Source organism: Pagrus major, chromosome 13 (assembly GCF_040436345.1).
Source record: "Pagrus major chromosome 13, Pma_NU_1.0".
Lineage (NCBI taxonomy): Eukaryota > Metazoa > Chordata > Actinopteri > Spariformes > Sparidae > Pagrus > Pagrus major.
The window spans coordinates 5,442,552-5,459,357 of NC_133227.1; the positions used below are offsets into that span (position 1 = coordinate 5,442,552).

The following is a 16,806-nucleotide window of genomic DNA, read 5'->3' on the forward strand; positions in this document are numbered from 1 at the left end:
AAATGTTAGATTATCTGTAGAGCAAACTATATGGTCTGTAGTTTCAATATCTCATCTCATCATCTCATCTCATCTCATCTCATCTAGTTTCAATATCATTTTTACAAAATGAGTAGGCTACATATTATCATCAATATTAAAATATTTAATATAATATTTAGAATACATAATTCTTAGTCTATTAGGCTAATTGAATTGTGTTTTGTTTTATTTGTTTGTTTTTATTTTTCTTATATAGTTTCTTATATTACAATTATAACCTTTTTGATCCAGGATTTGAAATGCCCTGAAGTGAAAGTGGAGTCAGTTGCAGCTGTACATGCTGCTGCACCACAGAAGAAGATGTCACTTCCGTGTCAAAGCGGATTGGATTGGCCGTGACCGGAAGCTGGTGTTTGTTTACTGGTGTGTCAAGTGAGTAGTAACGATGTAAAGACCGGTCTAGAAAAAACAGAGCAAATATTGTGATATTATGTAAAAGACAGCAACATGTGTGCATTCACAAAAAATATTTAAACCTTTTTTTCAGATTCCAGCCAACAAAAAACAAGCATCGCAGACGTTTTTAAATAATGTTTTATTTTGAAGAGTTTAACCGGAAGTGTACCCTCCTCGTAGCACTCGGGACTTAACAGGTAAACTGATAACAGACGTGGAGTTAAGACAACCAGGCAGTGAACAGATAATAGCATCGACAGCCCGTAATGAAAGATGATATGGACTACCACTGTGAAGTGTGGACTCATTCGTCTTTGACAGCGGACTCTCGGAGATGTATTTTGCTCTAAAACAGCGATATGACATGTTTTTACCCCAGTGAGGACAGACACAGCTCGTTCATCGATTGCCTCAAGGGGCAACGTCAGATTAGCTAGAAACCTGATTTGCTCTGTTTGACACGGAGCCACCAAATTGCCTGAAAACATGTCACCAGTTCCCGTCCTGCCGCTGGTGATCAACGGCCTCATGTCGGCTCTCGGCTGCATGGCCACACTGAAACTCATTCCTGCTTTCAAGGACCATTTCATCTCAGCCAGGCTGTACGGAATGGACCTAAACAAAACAACCAAAAAGGAAGTGTGAGTTGTTTGCTTATCTGCCCAGTGATTGCACTCTTCAGTTTGGTGACAGGTGATATATGTCCAGTTTGGGAGTCAGATGTTGCTGTTTTCCTGCTCTAATGTTTCTCTTCCTGGTCATCCGTCTGTGCAGCCCAGAGTCCCAGGGAGTCATCAGTGGGACGGTCTTCCTCATCATCCTCTTCTGCTTCATCCCAGTGCCTTTCCTTAGCTGCTTTATGGGAGATCAGTGCACGGGCTTCCCACATGATGAGGTGGGCCCATTGATGTGAAGTTAACTTGTGTGTTTCTCTCAAATCTGCAGCCCTAACTCTCTGTGTTGTTGTTTCATTGTTGATCAGTTTGTACAGCTGATTGGTGCTCTCCTGGCCATCTGTTGCATGATCTTCCTGGGCTTTGCTGATGATGTGCTGAATCTGCGGTGGAGGCACAAGCTCCTGCTTCCCACCATGGCTTCCCTGCCGCTGCTCATGGTCTATTTCACCAACTTTGGCAACACGGTCATCGTGGTGCCCAAACCCTTCAGAGCCCTGCTGGGTCTGCACTTGGATCTGGGTGAGTCTACTGTCTACCTCAGTCACATCCTTCAGCTTCTCCTGGGAGATCCCAAGATGTTCCCAAGCCAGATGGGACATATAATCTCTCCAACACGAGTTTCATCTGCTATCTCTCTACTATTTTTTAATCAGGAGCCACTGAAGTTGCAGTTGAAATATGAGTCTTCTTAAATTATGGACAAGAAAGCTTTTCTGTCCATTATGCTAACGGACATGCATAAACAACTTTGGAAAAACACATGAGATCCAATTTAATTATCATGATACAACCAGTGTAGCTACAGAGGTCCCATGAAATAATGGCCACACATCATACAGATGTCTTTTGAAATATTATTTTAGCTCTCTCTCTCTCTCTGTGTTTCCTCAGCAGACACCAAAATACATAAAACATGCTTCTCACAGTCATTGTTAAAGTCTCTCAGGCTAGTGTTCATTGATAATCTGACGATGGTGTCAGAGAGGAGGATGTTGTCCAAGTTGCATGTCATCTTGGACAATGGCTCCCATCCACTCCATGACGTGGTGGTCAGCCACAGGAGTACATTCAGTACTAGACTGATCCCACCAAGATGCACCACAGAGCGCCACAGGAAATCATTCCTGCCTGTGGCCATCAAACTGTTCAACTCCTCGCTCTGAGTGTCAGACACTCTGAGTCAATAGGAGGACTCTGGACACTTTGTTTCTCTCTTTTGTATTTTGTATTGAGTTGACAAACCAAATAATGTGCAATAACCCATATTTCAACTGTAGCATTATTTATTACACTGTATATATAGATATATTTCTAGTAGAATGTACATTTCTTATATTTTTATTCTATTTTTTTTTTGTTGCTTATATATAGTTTTCATTTTTCTGCATATTTTCTAAGACTTGAATGGGAGCAGCTGTAACGCAAGCAATTTCCCCTCAGGGATCAATAACGTATTTCTGATTCTGATAAGCAGTCCCAAATACATTAGCATAACAGAAAGATCTGTTGACAATAAATACATTAAACACACCTTGTTAGAAGGCACACTAACAAACATTATGCATAAATACAAAACAAATGAAAGGCATCATTTTGGAGCTGTATGTTTTCCCTCTGCTGCCATGTTGGTTCTTACCCATAATGCTCCTGGCCCATGACATCGTCACATGGCATCAAAACATGACCCATAATGCCCTAAACTCTGACCCTGTGACCTGTCGCACTCTGCTTTAAATTAAACCTTTTTAAAATACCTGGTCGCAAGTAAACACCAACCCTCCCCTGATACTCCAAGACCTCAGCCTGGACTGCTAGCTGCACAGCTAACTGAGCTAACGGTAGCTACAGTTAGCAGCAGTTAGTTGTTGTGGTGAAATGTTGCCCCTTATTTGTTTTGAATAAGAATCAACCAGTTATGTTGTGATCCTTTATGCTACTCACAATGGATGCATAAATAATACATTAAATATTATAACATTTAGATAAAATGAAAAATAATGGCACTCCTGTTCCATTCATGTTCAGTCATCCTGTTAATGTTGTTATTTCTGATCTTCTGCAGGTATTCTCTACTACGTCTACATGGGAATGCTCGCAGTGTTCTGCACAAACGCCATCAACATCCTAGCGGGCATCAATGGCATCGAGTCAGGTCAAGCCCTGTTTATATCCGGCTCCATCATCGTCTTCAATCTGCTGGAGCTCAGTGGTGTGTGCTTTGTTTCCTTTCTCACCCTCTGCACTATAGATCACACCCTCTGCACTGCAAGTCCTGAATCTTGTGGATATGGGTTTGGAGTTATTGTATCACACTGACATTTGGTTTGTTGTGTTTTCTAATCCGTCAGGAGATTACCGTGACGACCATGTTTTCTCCCTCTACTTCATGATACCATTCTTCTTTACAACATTAGCACTTTTTTACCATAACTGGTAAGTTAAGCCTAATACCTGAGGCAGTTTTAGGAAAAATGATATATCATTGCCCCTTCATTCTGTCAACTTGCCACCTGTTTTGTCACAGGTACCCTTCATCTGTGTTCGTGGGCGACACTTTCTGCTACTTTGCTGGGATGACGTTTGCCGTAGTCGGCATCCTGGGACATTTCAGCAAAACAATGCTGCTGTTCTTCATTCCTCAAGTGGTTAACTTTATCTACTCATTGCCTCAGCTTTTTCATGTCATCCCCTGTCCCAGACACCGGCTCCCCAGGTAACCTGCTGCCGATGGACTTCAATTTTGTTTGCGATATCTTTCATTAATCATTTATAGTGATTTATATCTTTGTTCCTTTTGTCTTTCTCCCAATGTCACTGCTAATGAAAGGCTGAATCAAGACACAGGCAAACTGGGGATGAGCTACTCGAAATTCAAAAGAAAGGACCTCTCGAAATTAGGAAACCTCATTCTGACGGTAAAGCTCCTGCACTTATGTATTCTTTTTTTGCTGATCGCTCAACCAATTTGTCTAAAAAGATTCAGGAAATGGTGCAATATGCCCGTCACATTTTCCCATAGGCCAGAGTAATGTCCTCCGATGTCTTGTTCTGTCAGACCAACAGTTAAAAACACAAAGATATTTAATTAAAATGATATAAAACAGAGAAAGCAGCAAACGGCTAGCATTGGAGAAACTTGAACTATACATATTTTGGCAATTCAACTCGCTTATATACTTAAACAATTAAAGGTCCCATATTATGTTCATTTTCAGGTTCATACTTTTATTTTGGGTGTACAGTAGAAAATGTGCTAGAAAAACACATTTGGCTGGTCCACAAATTTCATGTTGAGTAGGTGGTTATTACCAAGCAAAATATTTGAAATTTCTTTAAAAGTGCCCCCAAATTAACACAATAACTACTTTAACATGTATTAAGAATTACCCCAATATTAATAATTTCCAACAAGCAGTTAATAAATAGCAATTTTCTTTAATTTGATTTCCATCTAGTTTCTGTTTAACTTTTGCAGGTCAGTGAAGTACTTTTTTTTTTTTTTTTACCGTTGTCCATGTCATTTTCTGACCTGCAGAAGTTTGGCAGAAACTAGTTGGAAGTTTCCTGGAAATGTATTAAAGAGCAGATATTATCAGATCATGTTTCATAAATAAATTCATACATTTTGAGGTTATTATTGTGGCAATTGGGGGTAATTTAAAAGATATTTCAAATATATTACATGGAAACTACCATCTACTTAGCATCAAAGTTCGCAACCTGTAAAATAAAGTGTTACTGTAAAAACAAAGACATTATTTTTCTCATACTGTACATTGCTGCAGCACCTCTATTCATCCTCTGTCTGAATGCTCTGTTTTAGCCGATTGTACTGGTGGCGTGGCTGTATAGTTGCTATAGTTACAGCTTCTGAATATGGGCGGATTGAGCATTCTGATACTTTTGCTGTATTTATGTAGCGCCTAGACCTGCTTTATAATTAAAAAACAGACATGGAAATCTTTTTTACAATATGGGACCATTAAGTGATCGACATAATTGAATATAAATTAGCATGTGAGTTGATTCTCTGTGTCTTGACTAAACACAGACAAGTCTCTTACCAGATGAATTTGAATTCCCGTGTTAATTATCCTGATAATCAGACAGAATTGCCATTTTGTTTCACTTCACTATATTACTATTTGAATCCCTGAAACAATAGATGTGTTGGCAGCAATTTCAGACAACTAGTACCAAGTCAGCTATTAAATGAGTGCATGGAGTGAGGATTGGTCTAGCTGGGTAAACACACCAGTGGCAGGCCTCCAACTATGTTTATTGGCTGATAACAATAACGCCTTTAATCCTCAACAGGTGGCAGAGTTATTGAAGCTGCTCGAGGTGCGGAGAGGCCAGGAGGGAGATGATGAATTTATTGAATGCAACAACATGACCTTAATAAATCTGGTACTGAAATTGCTCGGTCCCACCCATGAGAGAAACCTCACAGTCATAATGCTCATCATACAGGTATAATAAAAAACACCTGCTGTATCCAAACACCCTGAATAATGTAGGAAATATGAATTTTCACTCACTGCTCATGTCTGCGTCTCTCTAAGGTGATGGGCAGCGCAGTGGCTTTCGGGATTCGTTATCATCTGGTGCGTCTCTTCTACGACGTCTAGACAGCTCTCCAGGACGGAGGAGGGAACGACTGACGGAGAGAATATGATATTGTTATGGAACTATTCTGCAGGCTCATGTTTCATCTGAGTCCATTACCTCACTGTAACTTTCCTGCCTCTGACTGTACCTGCAGTAAAGACACGGTGCAAGGTTTAAAGCTATAATTCACTTTAAACATGTTCATATACAAGCTTAGATGGCTAACGATCGGACAGCTGTAGTGTTGGTTATTCTCCTGGATTCAGTGATTGCAAGCAGGAAAACGTGACTGAGTCTTAATTCTCTCGTGTGTCCAACCTGAAAGTATATTTTTATACTTGGTTTTTTAAAGGAAAATGCAGTAAGAGGGAATGACTTTCAGTCTTCTGGTCACCCAGCACCAGTGGCTGACTGCTACTAAATTGTGACCATTTGATATCAGATTTAAGGATCTAGAAGTGCCCTAAAAAACATTCACAAAGTGGTTTGAATCAGCTGTTGAAGCAAAAATGTACCCACTCACACTTCATCCTCACTCATACCAATCAATCCATGCAACATGGGTGGGAAAGTTCTCTGTTTTTTGTACCTCCGAACAAACGCACACAGAATACCGATTGTGAAGAATAGCAGTGAAACATAAGGAGGCTTGCTTCAGTCTTAAGGCTGTCACAGAGAATTATGTGGAGACAGGTAAATAGAGGGGAAATTAGAAAAGATGAAGTGAGATTATAGTGTCTGGATCTTTGTAAAAGTTAATTAAGGTCTATGGAAGGTGACGGGATGAGTTACTACTTTGGTATTATTGGATGCATAGCTGTATTTTTATGAAGCATTTTCCCCCCCCCAAGGGTTCAGCAGACGTGACAATGTGAAACTCAACAGGCACTGGACTATTTTATGTAGGAATGTAAGTACAAGTGGGAAACTGTTTACTGTTGAGACGAGAGGCTCAAATTGAGAAATAAAAGCTAATTCAAATATAATAATGTGCCATCGTTATTATTTGCAGTGGTTTAAGAAGTATTAGGTTTCTTAAATAAGAATCTTCCATTCACAATCTTATTTGGGTATTATCAGCAAAATGATTATGTTAATGTTGTTTTCTTCTTCTTTGATAAACAAACATATCAACAAGAATTCCTGATAAAAATCTTTATTGACTTTGGCTATTACACAAATGTGATCAAGATGTTAAAAGATTTCTGGAGCTGCAATGTAAAACAGCGCTGTAGCATTCTGTAAAACCACTGAAGTAGATGACAACTAAGACAACTAAAAACAACATAAAATGGCTCCATACAGTTTGTCGGGCGTAATCCAAGACTCCGGAAGACCAGAGATCTAAAATTGATTTTACAAAAGGTTTTTTCCACCCAAACTCTTCTCTGTTGCAGCTGAGGTAAAAGCAATCGCACGTTAAGGTCTTTTCAAATCGATTTGAAATCTCTGGGCTTTGAGAGACTTGAATTACACCAGACAAGTTGCATGGAGCCATTTCATGTCTTTTTCGGTTGTTTTCTTTACATTTTAAAACAAGTCCCCATTTACTTCAGTTGTTTAGCAGAATGCTGCAACACTGTTCTGCTGTGAAGCTCCAGTAATGTTTGTTTGGACTATGAACCTTTCCATCGGCATGAGGGTGAGTACATAATGACTGAATTTTAATTTTTGTGTTAACTTATCCTATAACATCTTGATCACATTTCTCTAATAACCAAAGTCAATGAGGATTTTTATCAGAAATTCTTGGCGGTATGTTTGTTTATCAAAAAAGAAGAAAACTGAATATTGGTTTATATTGTTATCAGATTTTAAAATGCTTAGACATCAGTATGGGGCTCAGAAATCCTATGTATTATATAGTGTTTGAATCTGTAACACTGCATAAACAGATGTATGTAAAATCCGCATCTATAAACTGTAACCATAACTGCAAATTAACTGTTGTGGAGTAAATTGTACCACATTTGCCAATGAGATGTAGTGGAAAAGAAGTATAAAGTAGCACAAAATGAAAATATTGATGTTAAGTAAGAGTACTTCAGAATTGCACTGTACTACTTAACTTTAAAGGAAAACTGTGTAGTTTAGGCGAAGAAATTCAAAGTCGAATTTGAATATTTACAAGATTAATGGCACTGAATGAAATACTTATGATTTCCATAACTGAATAAACAAGCTGTGCTCAGAGCAAAATAAGATCTCCAGAACACTGTTGGAAGCTAGAAAGGTGGCGGGGTCCGCCACATATAAACAAAGTAAAACAGTGTGAAATTGTGTTGTCCTTTAAGGTCAGTTTGTTTATTCGGTTTATACAGTCATGAAAACAAAGAGAGTTTGTCTATATAGTTTGTTTAGGCATAAAAAAAATCAGTCAATGACGATCTTTCTCTTCTGTTTACAATTTCGTGCCCAAAACTACATAGTGCACCTTTAATTATCCCAAAATGAAATGGCAAAAACTTGAAGTAAAAATGAGATTTTAAAGCGGAACATGTGACACACGGAACTGTTGAAGTACGCGTGTTTTCTGGGGAGCCGTCTGCGCTACACACAGCCCGCGTTCCTAGTGACTGGCCAAAACAACCTATGTTTACAATGTGTCAGCGCTTTTAAAAGCCACGTTTTGATACTAAATCTCCTCTTCATGTGAGAATTTGACGCTTTTCATGTTTTTTTGAAGCTCTGTCGGAGCTGCTGAATGTTTTACAGACACTGGTCGTTAGCTAACACCTCCCGTTTGTCAGTGATGGTCACACCTGGGCGACGTTTATCGTCTCAGCCTGTCTAAAACACACTACACTAGCCCTGCTCTGACTCAGAGAGATGCCGCCCAACAAACGGATCCATAAGAAGGCGCTGAAGCTGGAGTGTGAGTGGAGTTCGTGTCAGGAGTCGTTCAGTCGGATGGAGAACTTTTGTAAGCATGCGGAGGGTCACCTTAATGCTCTGAACACGGCTGAAGAGGACGAGGAAGAAGCAGAAGGTGAGAAGTATTACTCTTCAGAGTCCTGACCACACTTTCAATTGATCATTATCTTTCAATTGATCATTATCTTTTTATGTCTTGGTCTGTTTGAGATATGACTTCATAAATTCAAAATGGCTCAGGGAAGAAAAGATTTTATGTGTGTGCGCGTGTGTGTGTGTGTGTGTGTGTGTTGACTAGACGAGGTGTCAGAAATACTTATATCCAGATTTTACAAACATTTTTTACAACAGTTTTTCCTTGACTGAAAATACATCTGTGCACTCCAGTAGACAACAAATGATATAATATGCCTTATTTAATTTGTTCCTTAAAGTTGGTTTGTGTTGGCCAATAAACACAGAGAACAAGTCAAATCAAGTCAGTTTTATTCATACAGCCAAAAATCACAATCACATCGCCTCAGTGGGCTTTACAATCTGTACTGTGAATGACATCCTCTGTCCTTAGACCCTCGATTCGAGTGAGGAAAAACTTGCCATATTGAGAAAAAAACAACCCTTTTAACAGAAAATGATGGATGAAAAAAAGATGGAAGCATCCATGTAATCGAAACATATGTGGGAAAAAGTCTACGAGTTCCTAACGGATCTTGTTAGAGCTATGAAATACTAAATCATCCATTTTTGCTCAGTACATCTCATCCTTTCTTACAACAGGTTTAGAAGTTCTTTTTGAAATAAAAAAAAAAGTGAAATTATCGGTTATCTCATCTGTATGGACCATGAGAAGCAGGTAAATATTGGCGTCAGCGGAAAAAAATTCATATCGCGCATCCCCTATTTTATCTGAATAAAGGAGTACACCCTTTAGCAGATAATGTCCACTAAAATGTGCATAAAAGTTTTTCAAACATCTTATTTCGGCTTCTTAAATGTGAATATTTTCTGGTTTCTCTACTCCTCTATGACAGTAAATTGAATATGTTTGGGTTGTGGACAAAACAAGACTTTTGAAGATGACATTGTGGGTTTTGAGAAGCACATGGACATTTTCTGCCATTTTATAGACCAAATACTAATTGATTAATTGGGAAAATATTCGGCGGGTTAATCAACAATAGAAATTGCAGCCCTATTGAAGCAAAAAAACAATGGCCGAGGGTAAAGAGTTTTCATGGCTACACAGTCGTATTTTCTTCACTTGCCTGACCTCCATTTAATTGAGCATCTGTTAAACTTGCTGAAGACCGGACTGAAGGCAAAATGAATTAATTTGATTTAATTTAATTTGATAAGTTTTGTATAAGTGATGATAAACAAGAAATATTAATGCATTGCGAAACTCTAAAAACAATGATGCCTACTAATGCAAACTCTTCCCTTTTTGTTCCAAGCGGAGAGAAACTGTCTTTGGAGAGACTGTGGTTTCTGTTCTCTGGAGGGTCCTGAAGAGCTGCGGAGACATCTGTTCTTTCACTGTTACCATACGAAGCTGAAGCAGTTGGGTCAGCAGGTGCTTAACGCCCAGCCGGAGTTAGGCACCTGCTCCATCGGCTATCACAACCGCAATACCATCCCAGAAATCCCTGACAATTTTATCTGCCTTTGGGACAAATGTGAGGTAATCTTGGCACAGGGCCGCCTACTAAACCTTCACGTGCACACAGTTGAGATAAACGGGAAGATTTCTTCCTTTGAGTGTCTGTGAAGTAGAATTTAAACTTTGTCTTTGTCCTAATGTATTTCTTCTTTTATTTGTTAAAGCAACAACCTTTTGAAAACCCAGAGTGGTTTTATCGGCATGTGGAGATGCACAGCCAGTGCATGGATATACCAGCAGGAGACTGTGAATTCCCAATCCGCTGTGGGTGGAAAGGTGCGTCATTTAACATGATTTTCCATTAAGATTATAGGTCAGAATATCAATGTAACTAAAGATCACACAACTGATTAATTGTCAGAGAAGTATAAATGCTGATTATATTTTTGGCTCCGTACTTAAGAATGTAAAATTGTTATTGAGTCGAGGTTCTGTCACTCTGCAGATTGTGAAGCCACTGCTAAAGGGCGTCCTAAGCTGCGGGAGCACCTGCGCAGCCACACCCAGGAGAAGGTGGTGGCGTGTCCGGGCTGTGGGGGGATGTACGCCAACAACACCAAGCTGTTTGACCACATCATACGGCAGAACGCCATGGAAGGTAAAGACCTGTCGGAATTATGTGAAAACATAAAAGATATTAACAGTGTTGGTGACTTTTCGGTGAAGTTCGTGTTGTATCACCTAGTAATTCTTGCTTTGTGTGAATTTGTGCTGTAGGTCAGAGGTTCCAGTGTTCTCACTGTTCCAAACGTTTCGCCACAGAAAGACTGCTGAGAGACCACATGAGAACCCACGGTCAGTCCCATCGCCATCATCACTGTTAGTAGTCTTAATTCCCATGAACTGGGGAGGACTATAAAGACCATACTGCACTTTTTGCATGTTTGAGCCAAATAAGTTAAAACCAGGCACAGTTTGTATTACAAACAACCATTTTCCAAAACACGCCTTTATATTTTCAGATTCTGTCGGCCAGGTAGACACTAGAGCTGCAATAATCCCTATCTATTATTATAATCAGTCCTTTTGTTTGCATTTTTGTGTTTTGTTGTTCTTTTTTTCTGCTGGTGTTTCCATAAATCCTTAAATACTTCACACCCACACACACTGCCAGTTGAGCTTCTGCAGCGGTATGTTTATGTACCCATAAACATCACTAAACATAGTAAACTTCAACTTTCTGACCCCTGCATCCCTGTGCAACTCGTATAGCAAAGAAATCTCTGTGCTAGATGTCTGTGTTGTTATAGCAACAGTGACAAGCTCTAGAATAAATTATTTCACCAGGATTTCTTGACTTGACACAAGCATGAATAAAAGTTGTCTATTTTTGACCAGTTGACCATGTGATACACTTTGGTGTCCAGCTCTGCAGTATTATCAGATGAGTTAATCTGTCACTGGTTTGTCTTTGTCTTGTCGGTACAGTGAGCCACTACAAATGCCCGCTGTGTGACATGACTTGTCCATCGCCGTCTTCACTGCGCAACCACATCAAGTTTCGCCACAGTAACGAGAAGCCATACAGCTGTGAATACTGTGAATACAGGTATCGCATCCTCTGAAGCTACAGTAGTGCGAAACAAGATCAAACTAAACATTACTTTTATGTTATTGTTTACTTCATACTCCCACATTTGATTTTCTATTTGCAGGTGTAAGAATCTGATCGACTTGCGCAAACACCTGGATACCCACAGCAGCGAGCCGGCGTTCCACTGCGATACTCCCGGCTGCAGCTTCACCTCCCGTACCATCGGCACCATGAAGATTCACCACCAAAAAGAACACGAGGTGAAAGAGGAACTCTTTTTAAATTACTGCTCATTTAATGTCATTTATAGTTCTCTAATGTTTCCTTTCCATAACCAGGGGAATTTTGTTGCTCGCTACAAGTGCCACGTGTGCGATAAGTGCTTCACCAGGGGCAACAGCCTCACTGTTCATCTGCACAAAAAGCACCAATTCAAATGGCCCTCTGGACACCCCAGGTTCAGGTAAGTTTCGAACAATCTAGTGGTGCTGATTATGAGATGTGTGGGTTGCTGCAGCACTGATGGCCTCTTCACCACTGTGTCAGGTACAAGGAGCACGAGGACGGCTTCTTGCGGCTGCAGCTGATCCGCTACGAGAGCGTGGAACTGACAGAGCAGCTGATGAGGGAAAGACAAAACAGGCAAGCGGACGAGGAGGATGAGGACCAGACTGAAGGCCAGGAGATGGGGGAAGAGTCCTCGGGCGCAGCTCCTTCAGAGCTGCAGGTGGAACTGAGAGGGGTGCTGCTGGAGGAGCAAAGGGCAGAGGAGACCGCCGTCAGCGCTGAGGAGGGCAGTCAGGAGGAGAGCATGTTGTACGTTCTCACTGGAGGTTTGTCACAAGCAGGGGACGACTCTGTCATGCAGCAGCTCCAGGATACTGCTCAGCAGCAGGTGGTTTGACTGCCGCATCAGTCCTGCTTACAAGAATTACACATGACAAGACATTCTGTAACCAGCTGTGGCGTTTCAGATTCATGGCAAACATATGAAGGTACTACAAATGATACGTCTGACTGAAGGGATGTGTACTCCATCATGATCTGTATTCAGCCTATATTAGGTAATAAACCTGTTTTAATGTGTTTTTATTTGTGTGTTGAAGCCCTGTTGGCCAGTATTTTTAAATAATTTTCAATTAATTCCTTTGAATCTCATACTGTAAAATCTTCAGACAGCTGGACAGATAATAATGCTGCACTGCAGAGAGGGTGATCATTCTCTGTTTCGGAAGTACATCAGCATGAAGCCATCACAATGGTGTGTTACATTTATAGTCACTAATTACTATATTTGTGAAAAATCCAGCATAGAGGGCTCTACCTCATCAGCTCAGAGTGTGTTTTTTGATGCTTGAATAAACAAACTGACAAAATGTTTCAAAAATCATATTATAATTTTTTTGTCTCTAATGTTGCACAGTAAATGTCCTTTTTAATGCTGGACAAAATTCAGCATCATTACTATAAACAAGTAATAAAGAGAAATATGTTTCTTTTTATTTTCATCTATCTCTATCTACTATCTGTACTTTCATTATGGCACCCCCTGCTGTGCATAAGTGCTCTACTGCAGCTCAATAACAGGCTCTCCTAGAACAGACATTATCTAAAATGTGTCGATAGACCTCTTAGGAGACAAACTGTTCTTAGCTTATCAAACTAAAATATTGTCTCCCCATTATTCCAGCTAATAAATGTAGGCAGACTTTCCTCCATTGAATCATAATTTTTTGCCCAAAAATTCTTCTGTTCAAAGGCACAATATCTGTGCTTTGAGTGTAAATCGTAGTCAACCAAATAACTGCTTCCCTTAACCCTACACCTGCAAATACAACGTGATCCCATCCCTCTTTTTGCCTTGATCTTATAGCAAGCTCTCATGACTTTAATCATAACACACCTATGCGAAAGCAGTGTGTCTACTCACAGCACGTAGTGGCATTAGCTTTGTGTAGCAGATTAGGCAGCACACACACAGCTTAGTGTAAGTGTTACTTAACGCTCTCTGCCTCTTCACTCTGCAGTCAGTGAACTCTGCTGGGACACTTTCTAATGGCTTCATGTCTGTTGCAAATATGATGACGTATACAATGTGTCTGGACTGCAAGACTCAGTTCACAGATCCATCTGGAGTTCTTCACAGACACTGATTGCATCAGAAGATGGGCACCATGACGTTATATCCACTGCTGCTGCTGCTGCTGCTGTTTGGGTGCTTCCAAAGAGCCATTTCCCAGTTTCCTGAATGGCTTGAAGAGGTGGAAGGTAGTGGTAAGACCTCTTACAATGTCAGTGTAATGTTATTTTTCAATCATGTACTGTACAATACGTCTACTTGCACTGGGTACAGTTCTTATGGATCCCTATAACAACAACATCTTTCTTAGTCTGGGCCTTAAAGCCTGAGAACATTTCCAGTTTCTTTATATATGAGTGTTAGTGATTTTTCCCGTTCTGGTGAATGTCAAAGCTAATAAAAATGTTTCACTGTAGTTGAGACAGAATGGCTTCCTGAACCAGATTTCATAGATGACATCTATTGGTCCGGGTCAGCGCCCCTTTGCATGGGAGGCTGTACAGCGCAGCACCAGGAGCTGAGGAGAGATCGCTGTGGAGATTCGAGCTGCTGCTGGATCGGCTACAAGTCCCTGTGCAGAGGTAAGACCAGTGGTGGAAGAAGTATTTAGATCCTCTACTTAAGTAAAAGTATTAATACCACACTGTGAAAATTTCACTACAAGCATAAGTCCTGAATTCAAATTAAAAGTATGTAGGTATTATCTGCAAAATGTACATAAAATATGAAAGTAAAAGTGCTCATTTTGCAGTGAAACGGTCCCTGCCAGTATTTAACGATTACTTTTAAAGTTTAAGGATTAATATTAGTGCTGCATTAATGTATGTTTTACATTTTACTGCTATTTAAGGTTGAGCTCATTTTATTACTTAATATAGTGTTTGGTAGTTTCATCCACAACAAGAGCAACCCAAGAGGGTTTTGAATAGTTTATCTTAAAGAATGAGGAGACTTTTCTCAACCCACCCTATCTGATCAGCCTGCTGTGCAGCTTTGTGTCGTGCTTTGCCTTTGCATCTGCTTCCCTTTGCATGGCAGTGAACTGTGGGAGGCCAGATGTGGACTATAATGGAGCAGTGTTTGGTAACGACTGGTGGGTGGGCTCTGTGGTGAGGTACACCTGTCGCCCTGGCTTCATGCTGGTGGGAAGCCCTACCAGAACTTGCCAGCAGAATGGCCTCTGGACCCCGAAACCTTTCTGCCTCCGTGAGTAAACACCGACCACACAAACGTTTGGTGATCTCTTATGAGCATAGATGGATGACTGAACAGGCCTACTGGGCGCAGAGCGTCTGTTTGAAGTAGCCTTTAACGAATCTTTGTGAAGGTCAATTTTTCAACTACAAATGTCCACAAAAAGACACAAGACAGCTACAAAGGGACACACACCTAAGAGACAAAACAACTTTTACAACTTGCATAAAGAGACATAAAACAACTACAAAGGGATACAAAACATGTACAAAGAGACACAAGGCGACTACAGCAGGACACACACCTACCACAAAGAGACACAAGAGAACTTCAAAGGGACACACACTTACCACAAAGAGACAAAAAAACTACAAAGGGATACAAAACAACTACAGTGGGAAACACCTACCACAAAGAGATAAAAACAACCACAAAAGGACATACACTGCTACAGAAAGACAAAACAACTAGAAAGGGACACACACTTACCACAAAGAGACAAAAACCACTATGAAGAGACATAAAACAATTACAAAGCTGAAAACATCTACCATAAAGAGACACAAAATGGCTACAAAGAGTCTTGTAGAGTTTTGGTTTGCTCCTGTAAAAGAGGGTTTGGGGGCCCTTTAGATGTCTGTGCCCAGGGGCCCGTTGACTCATAATCAGCCCATGCTTATGAACCCTCAAAGCTCATCTCACGATTTCTCTCTACCTGCGTTTCAGGAATGTGTCAGCGGGGGCGGATTGAGGTCAGTGAGAGGGAACTCAATGGGACGTGTAACTCCACCTGCGCATATAAAAGCTACTTCGGCCCACCCAAGCAAGGATGCTCTCGGATAGACAACTGTAGGAAGAAGGATACTGGCTGGAAGCGGTTCTTCTCACAGTGTGTCCCCTGCATTTGTGACTGCGCTTTATCATGTCGTGAGTCGCTTCCCCGCCGCACCAGAAAGAATAAATAACTGAAAGGACTTGAACTGATGATATGTGAGCATGTTGCAATGTTGTCTCAGTGCAAATACACTTAAATGTGGTTACTGATTGCTTTAAACATGAGTTATTGGTTTTTCTTTGTGGAATCCGATGCAAAGAACACTTTTGTCTTTTGATTTATAGCATCTGCAGTCTAACACATGAAGAAAATGTGGACTGTACAGTGAGACACAGGATGAAGAGGAGACACACCGCAGCATGTTTTTGCTGCTTCATCCAATTGCGTGGACCAATCAGAGGACCAAAATCAGGATGTTTGAAGACATTTATTTAATCTCTCTGGCGCACTGAAGCCAACAATGTCTTCCTGGTTTCTATATATAGGTTTTACACAATGACATGAAGATTTCAGTGCCTGAGGTTCAAATCCCTCTGAGTCAGCAGTGAATTATAAGCAAAGCTAAATTCAGTCAATCTGTGTGATGTGGTGAGAGGGTCAACAAAAGAAAAGCGAAGTGAATTTTACTCAGTTAAAACAGCCTGAGAGGCTGTGTCAACTTGGGTCAAATAATTATTTGTAATACTTCAAATAAAAAGTCGAACATGAATTTGCAGGTGGTTGAGGTCTGTTTTTAATAAGAGGCTAATTTTGGGGAGCAAATGATTGTAGTATCTGGAAGCTCAGACAACATTCTCTGTTAGGTTGAAAGGACTTAGTGCTTTCACATCAGAGACTACACCTACCAGGAATATCTCCCATCTGTGTGTCTGTAAACATGTTTGTGTCTCTAAGAGAACTGAA

At 40.4% G+C, this 16,806-nt stretch overlaps 2 protein-coding genes and 1 long non-coding RNA gene across 3 annotated transcripts; all 3 read left to right on the plus strand.

The window, feature by feature from the left end:
• The first annotated feature begins 619 nt into the window (after positions 1–619).
• Positions 620–6,715, plus strand: dpagt1 (dolichyl-phosphate (UDP-N-acetylglucosamine) N-acetylglucosaminephosphotransferase 1 (GlcNAc-1-P transferase)). Its single transcript, XM_073479574.1, has 9 exons — positions 620–1,079; positions 1,213–1,333; positions 1,421–1,634; positions 3,178–3,324; positions 3,464–3,548; positions 3,640–3,828; positions 3,943–4,030; positions 5,433–5,588; positions 5,681–6,715. Exons 1-9 carry the CDS (start codon positions 925–927, stop codon positions 5,744–5,746), a joined length of 1,221 nt encoding a protein of 406 aa, XP_073335675.1. The 5' UTR covers positions 620–924; the 3' UTR covers positions 5,747–6,715.
• A 417-nt stretch (positions 6,716–7,132) lies between these two features.
• hinfp (histone H4 transcription factor) lies at positions 7,133–13,181 on the plus strand. Its single transcript, XM_073479367.1, has 10 exons — positions 7,133–7,368; positions 8,477–8,715; positions 10,055–10,281; positions 10,425–10,536; positions 10,706–10,858; positions 10,978–11,055; positions 11,689–11,809; positions 11,916–12,054; positions 12,133–12,257; positions 12,341–13,181. Exons 2-10 carry the CDS (start codon positions 8,556–8,558, stop codon positions 12,696–12,698), a joined length of 1,473 nt encoding a protein of 490 aa, XP_073335468.1. The 5' UTR covers positions 7,133–7,368; positions 8,477–8,555; the 3' UTR covers positions 12,699–13,181.
• A 1,530-nt stretch (positions 13,182–14,711) lies between these two features.
• On the plus strand, positions 14,712–16,612 carry LOC141007548 (uncharacterized). Its single transcript, XR_012180019.1, has 2 exons — positions 14,712–15,080; positions 15,795–16,612. It is a non-coding gene; the product is annotated as an uncharacterized lncRNA (long non-coding RNA).
• The last annotated feature ends 194 nt before the right edge of the window (positions 16,613–16,806 follow it).

Excerpts from the sequence above, each read along its gene's own strand:
- dpagt1 (XM_073479574.1), top strand. The coding sequence starts at position 925 with ATGTCACCAGTTCCCGTCCTGCCGCTGGTGATCAACGGCCTCATGTCG. Across the intron at positions 1,080-1,212 it reads AAAACAACCAAAAAGGAAGT|CCCAGAGTCCCAGGGAGTCA; the intron begins GTGAGTTGTTTG and ends CCGTCTGTGCAG. Across the intron at positions 1,334-1,420 it reads CGGGCTTCCCACATGATGAG|TTTGTACAGCTGATTGGTGC; the intron begins GTGGGCCCATTG and ends ATTGTTGATCAG.
- hinfp (XM_073479367.1), top strand. The coding sequence starts at position 8,556 with ATGCCGCCCAACAAACGGATCCATAAGAAGGCGCTGAAGCTGGAGTGT. Across the intron at positions 10,859-10,977 it reads ACGGCAGAACGCCATGGAAG|GTCAGAGGTTCCAGTGTTCT; the intron begins GTAAAGACCTGT and ends TTTGTGCTGTAG. Across the intron at positions 11,056-11,688 it reads AGACCACATGAGAACCCACG|TGAGCCACTACAAATGCCCG; the intron begins GTCAGTCCCATC and ends TTGTCGGTACAG.